The sequence below is a fragment of the Cuculus canorus genome, chromosome 13 (genome assembly GCF_017976375.1).
Source record: "Cuculus canorus isolate bCucCan1 chromosome 13, bCucCan1.pri, whole genome shotgun sequence".
Lineage (NCBI taxonomy): Eukaryota > Metazoa > Chordata > Aves > Cuculiformes > Cuculidae > Cuculus > Cuculus canorus.
This window is the reverse complement of record NC_071413.1, coordinates 195,715-212,742: the sequence shown is the minus strand read 5'-3', so window position 1 is coordinate 212,742 and position 17,028 is coordinate 195,715. Positions and strand designations below refer to the sequence as shown.

General features: G+C 42.6%; 2 protein-coding genes and 1 long non-coding RNA gene across 3 annotated transcripts in view; 1 reads left to right on the top strand and 2 right to left on the bottom strand.

Annotated features, from left to right (window-relative positions):
- The window catches only part of NETO2 (neuropilin and tolloid like 2), a 33,511-nt gene extending 23,050 nt beyond the window's left edge, over positions 1 to 10,461 (bottom strand). Inside the window, exon 1 of the mRNA XM_054079107.1 lies at positions 10,240 to 10,461. Coding sequence (XP_053935082.1) covers positions 10,240 to 10,297 — 58 coding nt within the window. The 5' untranslated portion in view covers positions 10,298 to 10,461. The remainder of the gene's footprint in view (positions 1 to 10,239) is intronic.
- LOC128853524 (uncharacterized) overlaps positions 1 to 17,028 on the top strand; it is a 114,720-nt gene that overhangs the window by 31,397 nt on the left and 66,295 nt on the right. The window lies entirely within an intron of this gene.
- Positions 13,238 to 17,028, bottom strand: part of ITFG1 (integrin alpha FG-GAP repeat containing 1) — a 70,324-nt gene continuing 66,533 nt past the window's right edge. The window contains 1 exon segment of the mRNA XM_009557058.2: positions 13,238 to 15,221. Within this exon segment, the coding sequence (XP_009555353.2) occupies positions 15,162 to 15,221 (60 nt within the window). The 3' untranslated portion in view covers positions 13,238 to 15,161.

The window sequence follows — 17,028 nt, the reverse complement described above, 5'->3', positions numbered from 1 at the left end:
CCAGCCAGCCTTGCTTCCTTTCTTCATTCTTTCCTTCCCTCCCTAAAAAGAAATTGTCAGACCATTCTGCTTTTGGCCTTTTGACTACAGTTTCCTTGTACCCAAGAAGCATCAGTTTGAACAGCAAAGGTTAAAGATTCCACATTCTACTACTCAGCAACAGTTTTGAAGTAGGCTTAATGTCCAGATTTTCCTAAAATGCTTTGCCTCCTCAAAATTAGGGGATTACTAGGATGGGAAATGAGAATGGAGTATACAATTATGCCACTCTGCAAATCTTTCATTTGCGTCCATCTTATCTCCACGATTCTGGACACACACCTCGGAGAACTGGCTAAGCAGGTCAGGACTCTGCATTGGACAGGAGTTGGCTGAGGGGAGACAGGATATGAGTTACAGAGTCATGAGTGCCACTAAGATGGTGAATAGAGAGCAACTATTCATTGTCTCTTCCAGCAGAGGAACAGGCTATCAGACCCAGCTAGCAGGTGCCATGTTCAAAGAAAATAAAGATTTCTTTTTTCAGAAAATGTAGCCTTCAGGTAGAAAATTCTGTTTCAGAGACCCCTTGAAGCATAAATTGTTGGAAGTTTGGGAATGTATTTGGGGCAAGTATAATCTTCTCTGCTTTTATACCCTTTCAGCTTTTATAGCTCTGCAAAAGAAGATACCAGGCTAGATGCACTTTTGATTTGACCAGGTATGGCCTTTCCCGTGTCCTTTCTCTGCTAAGACAGACGGCCAATTCCCCACCACTGCAGGAAAAGAAAGACTTCAGCAACAATTTTACTGTCACATTCAAGAAGCTTATTTTCCCAGTTTTCCCCTCTCATCGCTCAGGCATTTCAATGGTTCATGCTGAAATGACATTTTCCCTATCTGTGATTTTCCCAGTGTGGCTGTTAAGACTTTCAGCCCTTTTGAGAGTTCCAGAGTTAGTACACACTAACTGCCCTGATCTCGACCGAACCTGTCTAGATGCTGCTGTAATGTGGGCAGAGACAGGATATCTTCGGGAAAGAAAAAGGAATCAAAGTCTGTCCCTGAAAGTGTCCATTTTTTATTATGTATGTTTCTGCTGTCCTTTCTCCTCAATACCTGTGTTAAAAGGGACTGTGTACTGTTACGAGACCTTCCTGACCAACAACTGCTCTTCCCTTGTAAGCTGAGTTCTGTTCTAAAATATCATATGAGTCTTGCATTATGAGATAGTAGGTTAAAGACTTAGGTAGTTTTGCAGTTTCCATCTTCACAATAATTCTGTATTTTCATCAGTATTAATATACTGAAAATTATACTTCTTAACTGTCATTATTTCAATACATCCTATCAACTGTTAATCCCTTCTGACTCACTTGAGACTGAAAATTCATCCTTCAGTAGAAAGTATCTTGTATCCATTACTGGTCTTCAAGTTATGGATGTTCAATCGTCTTTAATGCAAATAAAATAAACCAATATCCCATCTTTATTAACATATGGTTGACATTAGTTTTCATATATTTTTAGTTTTTAATATTTCCTATGTAGAAGCTACGATTTCAAAATGAGTTGCAGTTGCATTTTTGGAGCTCCCATGTTTAAACAGTGTACTCTAAGATCTGAGTTTGAGTGCATGACCTTATAATGCATTTGTACTCCTGGGATTGCTTGTCTCTAGCAGAGAATCTTAATAGTGGTTACAAAGTTGTCTATGTTTTTTTTCTGGTTTTTTCTACACTGGTTTTGGAGCAACGCTTCCAGGCTGGCTTTTATCACTAAAGTAAATGCAGTTTCCACAATCCTATGTAAATCAGGGCACAGTATGTTCTTCTACTGAACTAACCTTTCTTAATGACGAGCTATGCCGACCCTCTATTCTGCAAGGACACAGCAATCTCTTTATAACTTGTGCTGCCTCTATAAATGTGAAATGGGCTTTGTCTTTTTTTCTTAAAGCAAACAAACACAGAATTATGAGTAAAATAACAGTTCCTGACTAAAAAAAAATTAACGCAGATAGTAATTTTCAAGTAACTGGGAGTTTTGTATGTTTGGGCTTTTTAAGTACAAATATCTACTAAGGCCAGCACTACTCCAATTTACCTGTTTTATTCTTTTTCACCTTTAGAGTATCAGTCAGTGCCCATCTTTATTTCAGTGACTGTGCTCTCTTGTAGACAGAGACAACATGCAATAGACGTTCAATTACACTAGCCAGCGATTTCCCTTCTTGAACCATAGTGGATACAGCAACGAGCCTCCTAAATGGACTCAGGAAGTCTGACTGGCCTTCTCTAAAGCCTGTGCCATTTCTGTTCATAGTCCAGAGCAGTGTTTGGTGTGCGGTGTGCAACTGCAAAAGAACAGCACATGGAGCCTGCAGAATAGCATGGATATGCAGGCAATTACAGAAGATAAATGGGCTGAATATTTGTCTTGCTCACTTCCTTTTGTCATGTTAAATGGATGAGTGGATACAATAAGTGTGGGCTACCTTCTCTTTGTTCCCTGGCCTTCTCATCCTCTCGACAGCCCTCCAGATGTATTCAAAGCAGCTCAGGTAGCAAACGTTGAAGGGCCTTTCTTTGCCATCACTTTTATCCCGGGTGACAGCATGACAAAGACAAGAGGTGTCTCTGACCAGTGCTCTGTATGGGAGCTGTCCTCATCGCTGTGACTCTACTGGCAAAGAGGTGCAGAGAGGACTCGTGTCTGTTCTTCCAGAGAGCACCAGGCAGGCATGCCTGAGGTACAGTGGTACAGCCTTAAGCGGCATGCACTTACACAACACAGTGTAATGTAGGATACCAAAGGGAGGGGTTTTGGCCGACAATAACCCTATCAATGTTCAGGATGAAAGGAAAAAAAAAAAGAATAAAATCAGTCAGGATATTTTTAGACCTTTCAGACTGCATCCATTAACCCATTTTTGTGTGCATTTTAAAAACAACAAAGCAATCGCTTGGTGTCCTAAATCCATACCACTTCCTGCAAAGATACTGTTGAATTTCAAAGACCAATTTGGACCGCAGGAGTTAGTAAGAAGAAGGAAGATGTCTAGAGAAGAGACAGATCCTGTGGGATGGTGCAGTGGAGAGCTAGTGCTGACCCAACGTCCTGGTGCTGCGCTGTGGGGACAAAGACAGCAATTCCAACATATAGCAGATACCAAGCTACTCTCACTAAATGTCTTGTTGCAGTTTCACAAGGAGGAAGAATGATCCGGTTATTTCTGATAAACTGAAATTCAGACCGTTATAATGCATCTGAACTCGCAGTGGGACACAGTATTTCTCTGCTCCTCCTTTTTTCCTTTTCTGAAGTCCATTCCTGAGATATGCCTGTTCCTCAGTGTGGATGGAAGAGAACCCCAGACTTAGCACTGATGGTAGAGGAAACAGGAGGAGTAAGCATCTACAACTGTCCTTGCTACTGCAAGCAACTGCACACAGTGTGGGACGGGCTGACTGCACTGAACAGCAAAGAGACAGAAGGGTAGTGGGATCGCTTTAGTTTTAGTGGAGGAGCATGGTGAGAATTCTGCTAAAGGATACTGAAATATGGGAGGATGGTTGGATAAACTGAGATATCTTTAGCTCGTGAATATAGTAGAGTTAGTGCTCCTGCACCTTACAGTGAGCTTCTGCTTCACGATGTGCATCCTATCTGTCACTAAGCCAACAGCAGCACTGCCACTGGGGCACGCAGATTAAGAGGGGCTTCTTTTATTCATGAATCTGGTATATGCTACAGACTTCTATTCCACGAATTACAGTGCGTGCTTTTGTACTGCTGTTTAAAGATCCGACAGCTTTTACCTGCATGAACATTAACTAGAAATAGAGAAAAAGCAGCAAGTTTCTGTCTGCTCTTAAAAGAATTGATTTTTCATTTTCTTCGCTTCTTTGCATGAAACATTTTAGATCACATAGCCTGGAGACAGCTGTATAAATTTTTAAGAGTGAAGACACTAACAATACATTGCAAATTCTTATTACTACCCTGTTGTTGAAATAGGCTTATGGAATAATATCGAAGAATCCCCTGAACTGATGTAATAAACTAAGCATTGCTTGCAGGAGCCAAGATTTTCTTTGCTGGCATTTCTTTAAATTCTCTATAAACAATCTAAGCTGCAAAATATTTGTTAATGTGTGTATTGAAGTATATAGAGATTCACAAATCAGTGGCTCCTGTTTCTCTTTAAAAATGAGAATAATATAGTCAATTTTTCAGTAAATGGGGGCTCAACCTAATATTGAGAAATCAGTATGTTGTTCAGAAAAACAACCCCTTTAGGCTGCAGATCTGGCAGATGCTTGTACTTGCTGGCAATATGCATTCTTCAGATTTCAGGGGATTCAGTGCTGCTTTGAGCTCCCTATGGTATCTCTTTTGCCTGCTCTTTCTGCATGCTCTAGGGATCCTTACTACAAAGAGAACGGACCTGATTTGCTGTGTGGCTCCAAGAGCAGCGCCTGTCTTCTGCAATGACAAGTGGGGGATCTGCACATGCACGGCAAGCTGGGGATAAAACTGGGGAGCAGTCATGCACAACTGAGAAACCGAGTGACAAATTCCACTTGTTTTTTTTAAACAAAGACTTAGTCATTTAGAGAATTACACATTCTTAGTATAGCGGTAATCAGAATCCTAGGGATAAAGATGACAGACACTGCTTAAAGCAGGATTCCCTGTTTTATCTCTGCGCTGTGCTCCCTATATCAGGCAGCACCTTGTACACACACAGTCCAAACAGACAGTAACTGGCAGCTCACAAGCTATGCACGTTAGAAAATCTTGCCAGGATGCCTGCTCCTTTCTGGCAGATTCAGCCTAGAGTAACAAATGCTCGATCTTAATTATAGACTACGTTTTGCCTTATGGGAATGAATTCTTTTCCATGTACTATTCTTAAACCTAGCTCCTAATTTGCCCTGTGAGCTAAGATTCACATTAATTTCAGCAACTGCTAATCGCAGTACCCCAGCCTTTGCATCCATTTTTCTCCCCACATGTGTCTAAGCATTAATGTTAGCTATTCATGTGGTGGGGACATTTGTGATGTCATATCCCTTCTTATTCTTGGCCAAGACGTAAATTACTTATGTGTGTTTTGGTTGCTTTTAAGGACTCTGATTAAGGGCAGGTCCCGTGATTAGGTGCTGCACAAATTCAAAGCGATTGACCGGTAAAGAATTTCTGCAGTTCAGACCGATGAGGAAGAGTGGGGGAAGGAAAACAGACACTCTGGATTTTATGTAATTCTGTGTGGATGGTCACCTCCTTTTCTTTCTGAAAGCTAATTCTCATTCAAGCCATTTTTAGCTCAGAAGCACAAACTGTAAATTCCAGGGAAAGAGATTTTTCTCTCTCTTCTCAGCATTTGGTGACATTTGCTAATTGATAAAAGGAATACTGGATTGCATCTGTTGCTGCTGTTTTAGGCAAACAATTCTATTGCTGCTGATGAAAACACAGCAGTTTCCAAATCCCACATGCTCTTTCCGTTCCTAGTCTGTGTATATTCCCTAATCACTCGTGGACCCACCAGGACATTTGCAGATCGGTAATGTATCACTGCAGCTAAGGTGGCTGCCTACAACTTAGCCTATTCACAGCTCCAGTGCTTTCTCTGTATTGCAGTACACTGCCCGATTGCCACAGAATAAAGTAACAGAGATGAAGGTGTGCATCAGGCAAGATGTATTTTAGCTGTTTCTAAATCTTACCCAGAGCATGCTAGCAGAGCTGACACCCTGTTTTTAATCCTCCTCACAAAAGCCTGATGGCAGAAGTGGGCCCCACCAGCTATTAACAGTGGCTCTAGCACCTTTCTGAGATCCAGATCTTGTTAGCCATTAGCATGCCAGCAGGACAGCTGAATGCTCTCAGGTCTGCTCTCAGATATAACAGTTTCATCGCACTCCAGCTGTTTCCAGTAGGGATCTTTCTCTTTAAGATTGCCAAAGAAACAAATTGTGAGTCTGTATCTCTGCAGAGAAACCAGGTTAACTGATTCAGGAAATAAATGCAGTTCTCCCATGTCCTTTTCAACAAAATCATCTGCAGAACACTTCATGCTTGAGTGGACTGACAGAGTCCCCTCCAGGTTTGCTCACAACATCTAACATTTCTGATCTCTTCCTCCATTAGAGATCTGCAGGCAGCTGTGGGCTGCTTCGTTTTACCACATCCTGTGACTTATAATCCATTCCTGGTACGTCTGCCAGCCAAATTTCTGCCAGAAGAATGATACCTTTCATTTTTTAAACAGAAGGTTTCCCTTTTTTACAGAAGATCTTTTTTCATCTCCAAGCTGTGTGCAGCAGGAGACTGGTGAGAAGGCTGCATGTGCACGCCACGTTGATGAGGGGTTCCAAAAACTCTATTAAAATACATGCGCTGCCTTAAGAGTTCAGACGGTTTCCCTGGAGCTGACAGAACTGACCCTCCTGAACATGACCAGTCTGAATAAATCTTGGCCAGAGATTACTGATTCCGAGAACACTGGGACAGTGATACTTTTGACTTAAAAACAGATCAGATTCTACACAACTTATTCATATCTTGATCTTTATTACAAATATAGTGTATTTTTCAGTGAAAATCTTTTCAGAAATGTCGATTATGGAATCAATGTTAAAAGTTCTACTGTCTTCTATCATGTCTGACAGCAATTTGTGCACAGAGTATAAATTAATCTTTTTTCTAGCTCCTTACTTTCAGTCCCTTAAAAAGAGATTTCTCTGTCTTCATGGACTTTATTGTATAGTAAAGAAGGAGGTTTTGTGAGATATACTGTTAACATATTGGTAGTCCTTTCCTCCTGCATGGTATGTCAACTTTTGAATAACCAAAAATGGAATGAAGCACAAAGATAACTATAGGAAATACAGGTGTTTTTTTTTTTCACGAAAAGTTAGCTGCTGGTTTTTGGTGGAAAACTTTATACTCCCCGACCCCAAGCACTTGTAGTACTGAAGGCAGCAGCTGTCTGTCACATATCAACAGAACCAGACAGCTATTTAAGTTGTTCAAGTCTAGAAGTCTTTCGTTCATTAAAAATCAAATTGGAGTATATAAGGCAGAAAAGCAGCAAGCCTTTGTGCTGTGCTAGAACCCCGTGTCCAAGACACTGTAATTACACTTTTGCTTCAGTCCAGATAAGCATGTCCATCACATGTGTAACCTGCTTCGTACATAAACAACATGCACAAGAGTAAGTGCAATTGCTGGTATAATTGCAGATGTTTATCCATCCTCTTCACCATTCCTGCCATGAATTATATTGTGAATTTCTGACAGGTTCATAAATAATGAATAGCTTCTGAAGTTTCATTTTGAAGTAATTTTTCTGTCTAATATCTCTCTGTGAATTAAACCTTAGAGTTTAAGCTGAAAATCTTAGCTTTTTCATTAGATACGGATACATAATTTAATAGCCCCTTACTTCAATCCAGTCTTACTCTGTACTCCAGCCACAACTATATACATGATTTATACACGGAACTTTTCTATTAATATCAATGTAATTGTAACTTGTGCAGTAGAAATGTTAGCAGCCATTGTCAACTATGCCTTAGGAAAACCAGGGAATTACTGTGTTTGAAGTTACGCTACTTCAGGCACCTGCATTTTGCATATTAAGTCTGTGTATGTATTATAGCAAGGCATAAACATACCACCAAATACTTTCCTTGCTTGTAACATAGCAGCTTTTTGAATCCTATTCACTCCAGTTACTCCTGCTTAACTGCTCAGTGGTGCAAGCTGGTGCTCGGCATTTTCTCAGTGCAGCAGAAAAGGATGCAAGTAGATAATGTCTTAAAGTAAAAAATGAAATTCTGAGTTATACTGGATACTGCCTTTGGTAGGGCCTCTGCAGCATCTACAAACAGGACCCTGCTTTTGGCTTCAGACGACAAAACAAGAAACCATTAAGTTTTTTAAATTACCTTTTTTTTTTTTTTTCTCTGCTTGTTTTCAGCTTTTTGGGCCATTGTTGCACCTTATGATTTTGGAAACAGGAGGCATAATTCCTAGCTTTTGTACGGAAGGAAGCATTACTTCCTAACACTACTTATTTGTGAGAAATTAGCTGTTAAAATCATGCCAAAAGGCAAATGAGGGGCACAAGCAGAATGGCAAGAAGTTAATCATAGTACTCCCCCATTCTTGCAACCTGCTGGAGTTGGAAGCAGTTCTGCAGCTCACTGGAAGGCTAGGAATGTCAACTTTCCAGAAGTAGCAGTAATTTATTCTAGCCCTGGCTGCTGGTTGAATTATCAGGACAGAGACTACAGAATTCTCCTTCTGGCTAAGTTAATCCAATATGATAACTGAAATGGTCCTAAACCAGCGTACATCAGGATTTAACTTAGGGCTTTGTGGGGTTTTTAACCAAGTAATACCATATGGAAATGAAACATGGAGCATATTGGAAGAATGGGAACAAGCTCTTAGCAAACTGTTTTGGGGGAACAGCAGAGGAAATGCAAGACTGACACATTTACTGCCAATAGGAGCAAGGCTTTGTGAAGAAAGCAGCTGCTTTTCTCTTGTGAAGCAGAGGGTCGTAGTGCTTTATGGCTGTAGAGCAGCTGCAACTCGCAGTCTGCACTAGGATTAAAGAAAAATTATTCTAGCCTGTTCAAAATCTCATTGAGAACTGGTGACGGCGGGAGGCAAAGGCTTTGTCTGTCACCCACTGAAACACAGCGAGTGCCTGCTCTCCAGCGGGTTGCACACACCACTGAGAGCAGGCGGGCATTGGGTGGGCTCCATGCCAGCAGCACCGGCAGTGATCGCCACAGCCCACCACCGCTTCCAGTCAGCCAGCAGAGCAAGACGAGAGCAGTCAGTGAGAGGCAATGGGATTCAGGGGGAGACGGATAAAGTCTTGCTGAACACTCTGGATGGAGGCAGCAAGAATGGCATTAACAAGTTTATGTAAATCAGCCCTTACTAGGGAAGCCCGAGGAAGAACACAGGGTAGTTCTGAACAAGTGTAACAGAAGAAATCTGAAATGCCCCACGCAAGTACGATGGGCTCTCCTCTGCCCCGAGCCACACAGCCAAAAAATATGACCTTGGTGGATGACAGAAACGTGTACGTGCACTCTTTGTTAAGAACAGAGGATTGAACTGTTTTTAAGTATTATTAAAAGCTGTATGACTTTTCACAACACGCTGAGCTTCATGATCCTTTCTACACGGTTTAGCACAACTCTCCCAGCTCTGCACACCAAGGTGTTGGTGCGGAGAGAAAAGAATCACTGCCACTGTAGGGAGAGCTTCCACGCATAACTTGAGAAGCAACTTGTGAAATTCTGAGGCTTACTTTGAGTGTTATTCCCAACAGCTTCCTTTTGGGATTAAATCTATGTGTCTGTTTATAGACATCTTTTTTTTTTTTCTTTGTGATTAGATGTAATAATTGGACTACGTGAATACTTCTAGCAAAGAAGAGACAAAAAGGAGTGTATGATGCTAAGTAATGATAGGTTGTTTCTGTAGTCATGGGAAGTGACGCATTTAGAATACTAACAGCTTTTGACTAATGGCTTTGTGCAATTTATAGACTATGAATAATATAAAAACACTTGCTGGAGAGTGACTTTTTACCTGGACACTAATGTGATTATAACAGATTAGCATGAGGTCTGTTCAGGAGAAAACCTGCACAGTCAAATTGGCAGCAATCACATATTTCTGAAGTGTAATTAAATCTGCAGATGTAGAAAGTAGCTTTATAGCCGTTTACGGTATTTACCTATGTTACTTAAAGAGGAAGAGGGAAAAGCCTCTAACAGCCCTTTCTCCCCGATGTCAGCCTTATGATTCCGTGTCACCTGCACTCAGAGGGCGGCTAACACCGATCTACAGAGACATCTCCTGCGAGCAAGCAGCTTCTGTCTCTCAATTACTACGCTAATAAATTAAAAATATTTATTAACTCCTCAAGACATCCGCCCTTCGGGCCAGGCACACGAGATTTTATGGGCGGCTGGAAACGTTCTGGATTTAAAATAGACTTCCAGGTAACTTCCACACGGAGGGAGGACACCGGCGCCCATCAGCACAGTTCTCTGCTCCGCAATAACGCCTCCCTGGCTTCAGCGGCGCGAGCGGATGCTCCATAACGCCCCGACGGAATAATTTCGCGCGTGCCCCGAGCCCCGCGGCAGAAGCAGCGCCGCGGCTGCCGCGCAGACAAAGGGCCCGGGACGCGCCCCCCGCCCCGCGCGCCCCTACCTTCCAGCACCGAGCACAGCTTGTGCGGAGCCATCGTCCCTCGGCGCCCCGCGGCCATCAGCGGCGCCACGCGTCCGCAACCCCCGCGGGGGCCCCGCGGCTGCGGTTCGCCCGGGGCGCGCTCGGCCCCATCCGGAGCGGGCGCGGCCCCGCGGGTCCCCGCCGCACCGAGCTCGCCGAAGATGTGCGGGGCGCCCGCCCGCCGAGCCGCTCGCACGCGTCTGCCCGCCCCCCGCCCCGCCCGGCGAACCCGCCCCTCCCCGGAGCAGGAGCGAGGGTGGGCTCCGGTGCGTCCAGAGCCTTGGGATGCCTGCGGAGGCGGACCCCGCTCCGGGAGGGAGCGCCGGGGTTGCGGCGCCGCGGGGCCGGGCACTCCGAGCCAGGGCGCCGGCACCCCGAGTCGCAGGGCCGCGGGGCCAGGGCACCCCGAGCCGCGGGGCTGCTAGTGCGGTCGCAGCCACACCCGTCAGCCCGGTCGGGATTTGTCAGCGCTCCCGGAGGCGACACCAGCCTCCGGGTATTCCGTCTCTTCCCTAGAGCTGCTGGTCAGGCGAGGCCGAGAGCTTTAGCTCAGGATCCCAGAATACCGAGATAAGGAGGCGTTGAGGTCTTTGTGGAGCGTGTTGCAAAGCGTGGCACAGCGGGCAGGAGCGGGCCGAGCCCTCTGGGACCGTCCACTTGCCACAGGGCTGGGCATGGCCACCACGGCTCTCCCGAGAGCACGCTCCAGCAGGAGCCAGGAGGGCACATTTTCTGCCTAACTCGGGCCTTCTCCTAGCCGCAGTCGTGCACGATGATTAAAGTCTGAACGTTCAGGTACCACATGGAGCTCGGCTGTCTGAGCTGAGGCGCTCTGCGGAGGCTGTTTGGAACCCCCTCGTTAGATTCACTAGGTTTTGCAAACTAAATTAGGTACAAAATGGTGACCTGTGATTCTCTCTGCTTAAGGAGCAGGGCCGCTCACTGCAGTCTCAAACATTGTTATGAGAGACAAAGCTCTGATTTCCTTCGGGTTTGCTGCTATATGTTTGAATGTTAAATCCTTTCTGCAATGTTCAAAGGTCAGCATATCCTGATAGTAAAGGTCACTCTCTTGCTTCAGATGATCAGTTAAATATTTCGGGCTCTTCAAGTCAGTGTGATTGTCAGTTAATGGCAACTAAGCAAGGAGGGTTGGCCAAGCAATCAGCCCAAGCAGCGCGGAGCCTCGCATGACTGCAGGTGGTGGGAGGTGGTACTCCTTCCTCCGCACTCCTCAGCCATGGGTGCAGGCGAGACCCGACAAGGTCTGGTAGTGATAGTCTTGGGTATTGGAGATCCATTTCAGAGTTCTAAGAAGCTTGCTAAACTATTAATGCTTGATGCTCTGGCAAAATCACAAGTTAGATAATTATATTATTCTGCTTCCTCAAATTGCCCTTTTAATTTCCAATAGAGATGATACAGTCCTTCTCAAAGAGTAGTTTTTACATGAATTCTGAAATAGTTGCATTCCAGCAGCAGACAAAGCAATTTCTCTCTGTTCACCTCTTAACCATGTTTTTTGTAGTGATATGATGAGTTGTTAGATTCTATAGTGAAAACTCCTGTACAAAGATAAGTTCTCATGAGGTGAATCTACTTTTCAGTCTTTTTCTTTACTAACAAAATTGCTTACCTCAGTAACTCGTGAAAATATCTACCAGACTCACGATTTCTACTGTATTTGTGCATCATCCACAGGTTTTTATCATCTCTGCAGGTACACCAGCACAAAATCTGGCTGTGCCATTGCACAGATTGTTAGGAGACAGGGGATTATGCTTTTTTCCCCCTTCTTTTGAAATACAGAGTGTAGTTGATGGAAAAATTTGGGTCAGATATTTTTATTACTTATGATGGTGAGAAATGAGAGAACTAGCCTGATTCTCAGATCTCAAGCTGAATTTGAATTCAGGAGAATAATTTGTGGTCAGTTGTCTCACCGAAGAAATGGGAGAAAAAAACTTGGTGATTTCCTGTCCTCTGTTCGGGTTGGTTATAATTGCACAGACACGATCTGCTACAGTCAGTGCAACGGAGAGGCTGAACTTCTTGTTTGTCCACTAGAAGGTCGAACAGAGCAATCACTCTGGGTGAAGTGCAGTAGCTTTTCCATCCTGTTCTTTTCACAGGGCTGTGTCATCAGCATGGGAGATGCAGGTAGCAGCATCAACTCGCAGATGTGCGGCTTATGCTGTCATTGTATATTGTTGCTCTCAGAGCAATTCCAAATGTGGACGTATTTCTGAGTCTTTGATCAAAAGTACTGCCCTTTCCTTTAGAATTAGCACCATTTCTTTGCAAAGTTTGAGATTATTTTAAGCACAATTTTATTTTCTGGATTTAAAAAAATTCCTTCTGTCGTTGATACTTTTATACATTGTCTTAACAAAACTAAGCTCTGATGATTGTAACGTAATACAAACTTACGGATTGGTTTCTGTTCTATTTAAGTGTCATTTGTTTGAGAGTAGTTGTAGAGTCCTGAATGGACTCAGTGCTTTTCTAGTGATTACTTTTCAATTAACTGCAGGCGCTGTTTTTAACACAGGCCTCAGCACCAGAACAATCTCATACTGTATAAAATACGCCTAGTAATCTGCAGCAGAAAAGTTGGTTCTTTTGTTGGGGGATTATAGTGCATTACCGATAAATCTGGTAGGAAGATTCGGTTTTAAAGCTCCTTGTGGAAGATGAGAACAAAGAAAGATGGTATTTCAGCAGCCATCTGTCAGCTGGCGCACTAGTGGTATTTTTATCTAGGTGAGATTTCACACTGAAGTTGCCTTCCAGCATTTCCAAGGCTGGGCTGGGTGCGCTTTGAAATGTGTGTAGCTACAGCTGCTTCTCACCTCTCAGCTGCTGTGACGATCAACTGGAATGACACTTTCTAATTGATTTTGCTGTCTTAAACCTACTGCTAGATGGGTCATAACCACCCCCAAACACATTTTGGATGCTTATAGAATAGAAAACTGAAGTATGACATGAAACATTTGACAAGAGGTTTAACAATATTTAATGCCGTAATTCCCAAGAGCACGGATGTCCTGTTGTGAGCCAAGCTAGGAGTAGTTGGAACTGTGGTAAACTTCATTATAAGAACGCTATTAAAGCGCCAATAACACATTGTATACAAAGTGATTCACTACTGAGCATGCAGAACACCTTAAAGCAAAAGATACAGAGTTCGTTGTTTTGTTAACAGCTTAAATGTCAGCATGAGGTTATTTCTTTCCTAATTGTTTTTCCAAAAGACCCATAAGGAGGCCAATCTATGTTTGTTGTATTGGGATGGAGGGCTACAGACAACTTTGTTGCCACAGTGGCATTATGCGTTCAGCCATATTCTCAGCCATCTGAACAAGACAGGACGTTCTACTGAATCGTGCTTTCTCGTAATTGTGAAATCTGTTATTACTTTTGCTGTAGGGAGCAAATTGTATTGATGGGGTTTAACAACTCGAAGAGCATTACATATTTATGTAAAAAAATCTTACCTTTTCATGCCACTGTAAGAACAATGTTAAAGATGTACATTAAGGAAATATGCCATCCTGAATAGCAACAGTAATAGAATGTGAAAGTCTCCTTTGTTGGCAGCCAATCAGTTCACCTTGGAAATATAGAGTGAAATATCATAGCGTGGCAGACTGGCCAGTGGTGCTCAGATTCGGGCTTGGTGCTGCTGTACAAGCAGGTCAGTACTCAGCACCGCCGCAGCACCAAGCTCACTGTGACTTGCCTGGATGTACGCTGTTCAGCTTTGTACCTGACTCTCATTCCTGCTCCACTGTTGGCAAGCAAAGGCAGTGTTGCAGGACAGATGCCAGCTGGGAGGAGAGGCTGCTGTGGATAGGGCCATCGCTTTGGAGTTTGTTGGGAAAGGGTGTGCTAGTTTATTTTATTAAACATACATAGTTGAGCCACTCGCCTTATGTTATCATCACAGCCTTAGGAAACTCGGGCATAGTAGTGTACATAGAGAACTACAGTGCTTATTCCAAGTATCCTATTATATTCTTAATTTAATCTTTGTATATCTCATCTCTTGGCAGTAAATGTTAGCGAGTCAGTCCTTATTGTCCTTCCACTCCTAAGTGTTTAACTTCTTTAAAAACAAACCCAAAGAAACTCGATACCTTTTTTCAGAAGTAAAAAGTTACTTTCATAACAACTTCAGACCTTCTAAAATAAATGTGGCTATAGTTGAATTATAAAAGCAGTTTATGTAATGCTGATACATTTTTATGATGTAATTTTTTAATGCATTGTCTTCTCTCTGGAACTCACACAGAAATACTGCATCCATCCCACGATGAGCTACCAAACTAGCATTAACATTGCAGGTATCTTTTAGTTCTGATTCCTAAATTCTTTAACTACTGTACGCATGGATTTAAACAAGGAAAATACACACAGAATGAGCACCATTTAGTACAATGAAAATAACTACTGATCAAGTAGTCCGAGCAATTTCTCAAGCTTAGTTTTCAGGAATGCAGGTTATTTTGCAGGAGATCTATAAATGACCGGTCCGATTCACCTGGTACTGAGTATCTGCTCACTGAATTTACACAGCTTTCTTTCTATCAAATATTATTAAGGAATTTATATTAAAGAATTTCTGGGACATAAACAGTGATACATGCAATACAATCCCTTTACTAAGAAAAATAAACGTACAGTTCTGTTAAATAAAGACCAAGGGCTATTATATACAGTCTGGCAACTGAAAGGCCTTATGAGACAATTTTAATACTTTCCAAATAAATACCAAATAATGCAAAATTTACAAATAGCACACCAGCAGTATTGTCATGGTAATCATTTTACAAATCGTAATTTAGTATTTCAATTAAGCAAATGAGTAGCAGCTCCTTCATGAATATCAAGGCATGTCACATAGCATCAAAATGGAACCGATGAGCCTCCTGTCGCTTCTCTCTGTCATCTGCTTTCTGAAAAAGAACAATAAAAAACACTCTGTGGGATCTGGAGCAATGCTACAGAAATGAGTTCTCAAATGTCACAGAAAGGTTGATTTTTTCCAAGTCACCCATTTGAAAACAGGCAAAAAAGTTTAGTAAAATCCCCAATAATTAGCTTTTAAATTATGTCTTTTTGAAATAGCAATAATCTGCTTGGCTTATGCTGTTAATGCTCAGCTGCTTTGGTATTTATGACCCATTATTTTCTACTATTTCTAATAATGCTTTTTTTTTTTAAGGAATATTTAAAAAATGAAGAATATTTCCTAGCATGCATTTATTTAGACTGCATTATAAATACGAGACGGAATTACTCTGGAATAACTGTAAATGTCATCTATGTTACACTCAAAATGTGATTATTTTTAGAAGTGTCTGTTAAATACAACTTTAGACAAAGATGGCAGTTCAACCCACAATCTGCACTGCGCAGGCTGCAAACGTTCCCTGGTTTTGCTTTTATTATGGAAATCTGAGGTAAGATGCATTTCCCTGCTTACTTGTGCAGAACACACATTGCTGGGCTGAAAATGTAGTTGGGCTGGTTGGCCAAGAACAGTGTGTTTAATTTGTCCATGCATTCCCTGTCAGGGGTGAAAGGCCCATCCCTCCCACAGGCCACCTCTGGTGGAACAGTGCTGAGAGCACCTCTAAAGGATTCCTGAACACTTTCTGTGAAATTGTCTAGAAAACAGTGTTTCGCCACAATAGCCAGCATGTGTAAATCTGAGCGTAAGAGAATTAAGAGAACAGATTTAAGTGCTTTTTTGCTTCCTTGTACCTCACTCTTTTTGTTGATGAGTAAACAGCAGAAAAGCCTGTACAGTGTGCTGCTGTGTGGGCATTCGGGGTTGTAGCGCAGCTGATAAACAGACCTGGCAATTTTGGTAGGAATTGGTGTATGTGTTCTGCCACTAAAGTTTGTCATCGATTTGGCTCGAGGCCAAAGATTTCCTCATCAGAGAGTGTTAATGTGGGATAGCAACTCTGTTGGATTAACTATGGATTTCACTGCATTTTGTGGCAGTGGCAGAGCTGTCGGTGATGTTTGAGATGTTTCGGTCTGGCTTTTCGGCACAGACTGTCACTGCCAATAGTGTTCTGAATGTCAGACATGGGGTAGGAAGAAGGGAGTGTCATGTTCCTTCCTACACCAAAATGCTTGTCACACTGCTCAACAGTTTATAGTCTCACTTAGAAAACAATTTTCACTCCATTTCTTGTATGCTTCCTGAAAAAATTATTACTTTAAATTTGACAGTAACTGATACCCTGATGAATCCATCAGACCCCTGTAGCAGTGCTACCATCAGCGGGGGGTGTTCAGGACTCGCCTCAGAACCACAGCACGTTATAAAGGATCAGAAGGGAGGAATATCAAGGGACTCAGCTAGTGTGTAGCAGACTATATTGTAAGATGAATAATGGTGTAAATTCTTCCTCAATTTCTCTTTGATGCGATGTACCAAAACTAAAACATAGTAACTGAGTTTCAAAAGCTGCTTTTTCTCAAATGGATCTAAAATTTCTGTGGCATGGCAGAGCAACATGCTATCCCTAAATCCCACAGTTATTTGAACAATACAATACTTGGCTAGCAGATGAGTGGATAAGAACTACTGTAGACAAAGGGCTCCTCCTCATCTGCAGAGGTCGATGTAGGTGGTTTACTTTAACTGCTGAATAAAACACTGCAGCTTGCAGCCAGGTCTGTCCTCTGGGGGAAAAAAAGAGATAGTAACTGCCAGCACATCTCCCCTTCCCTTTGCTACAGGTA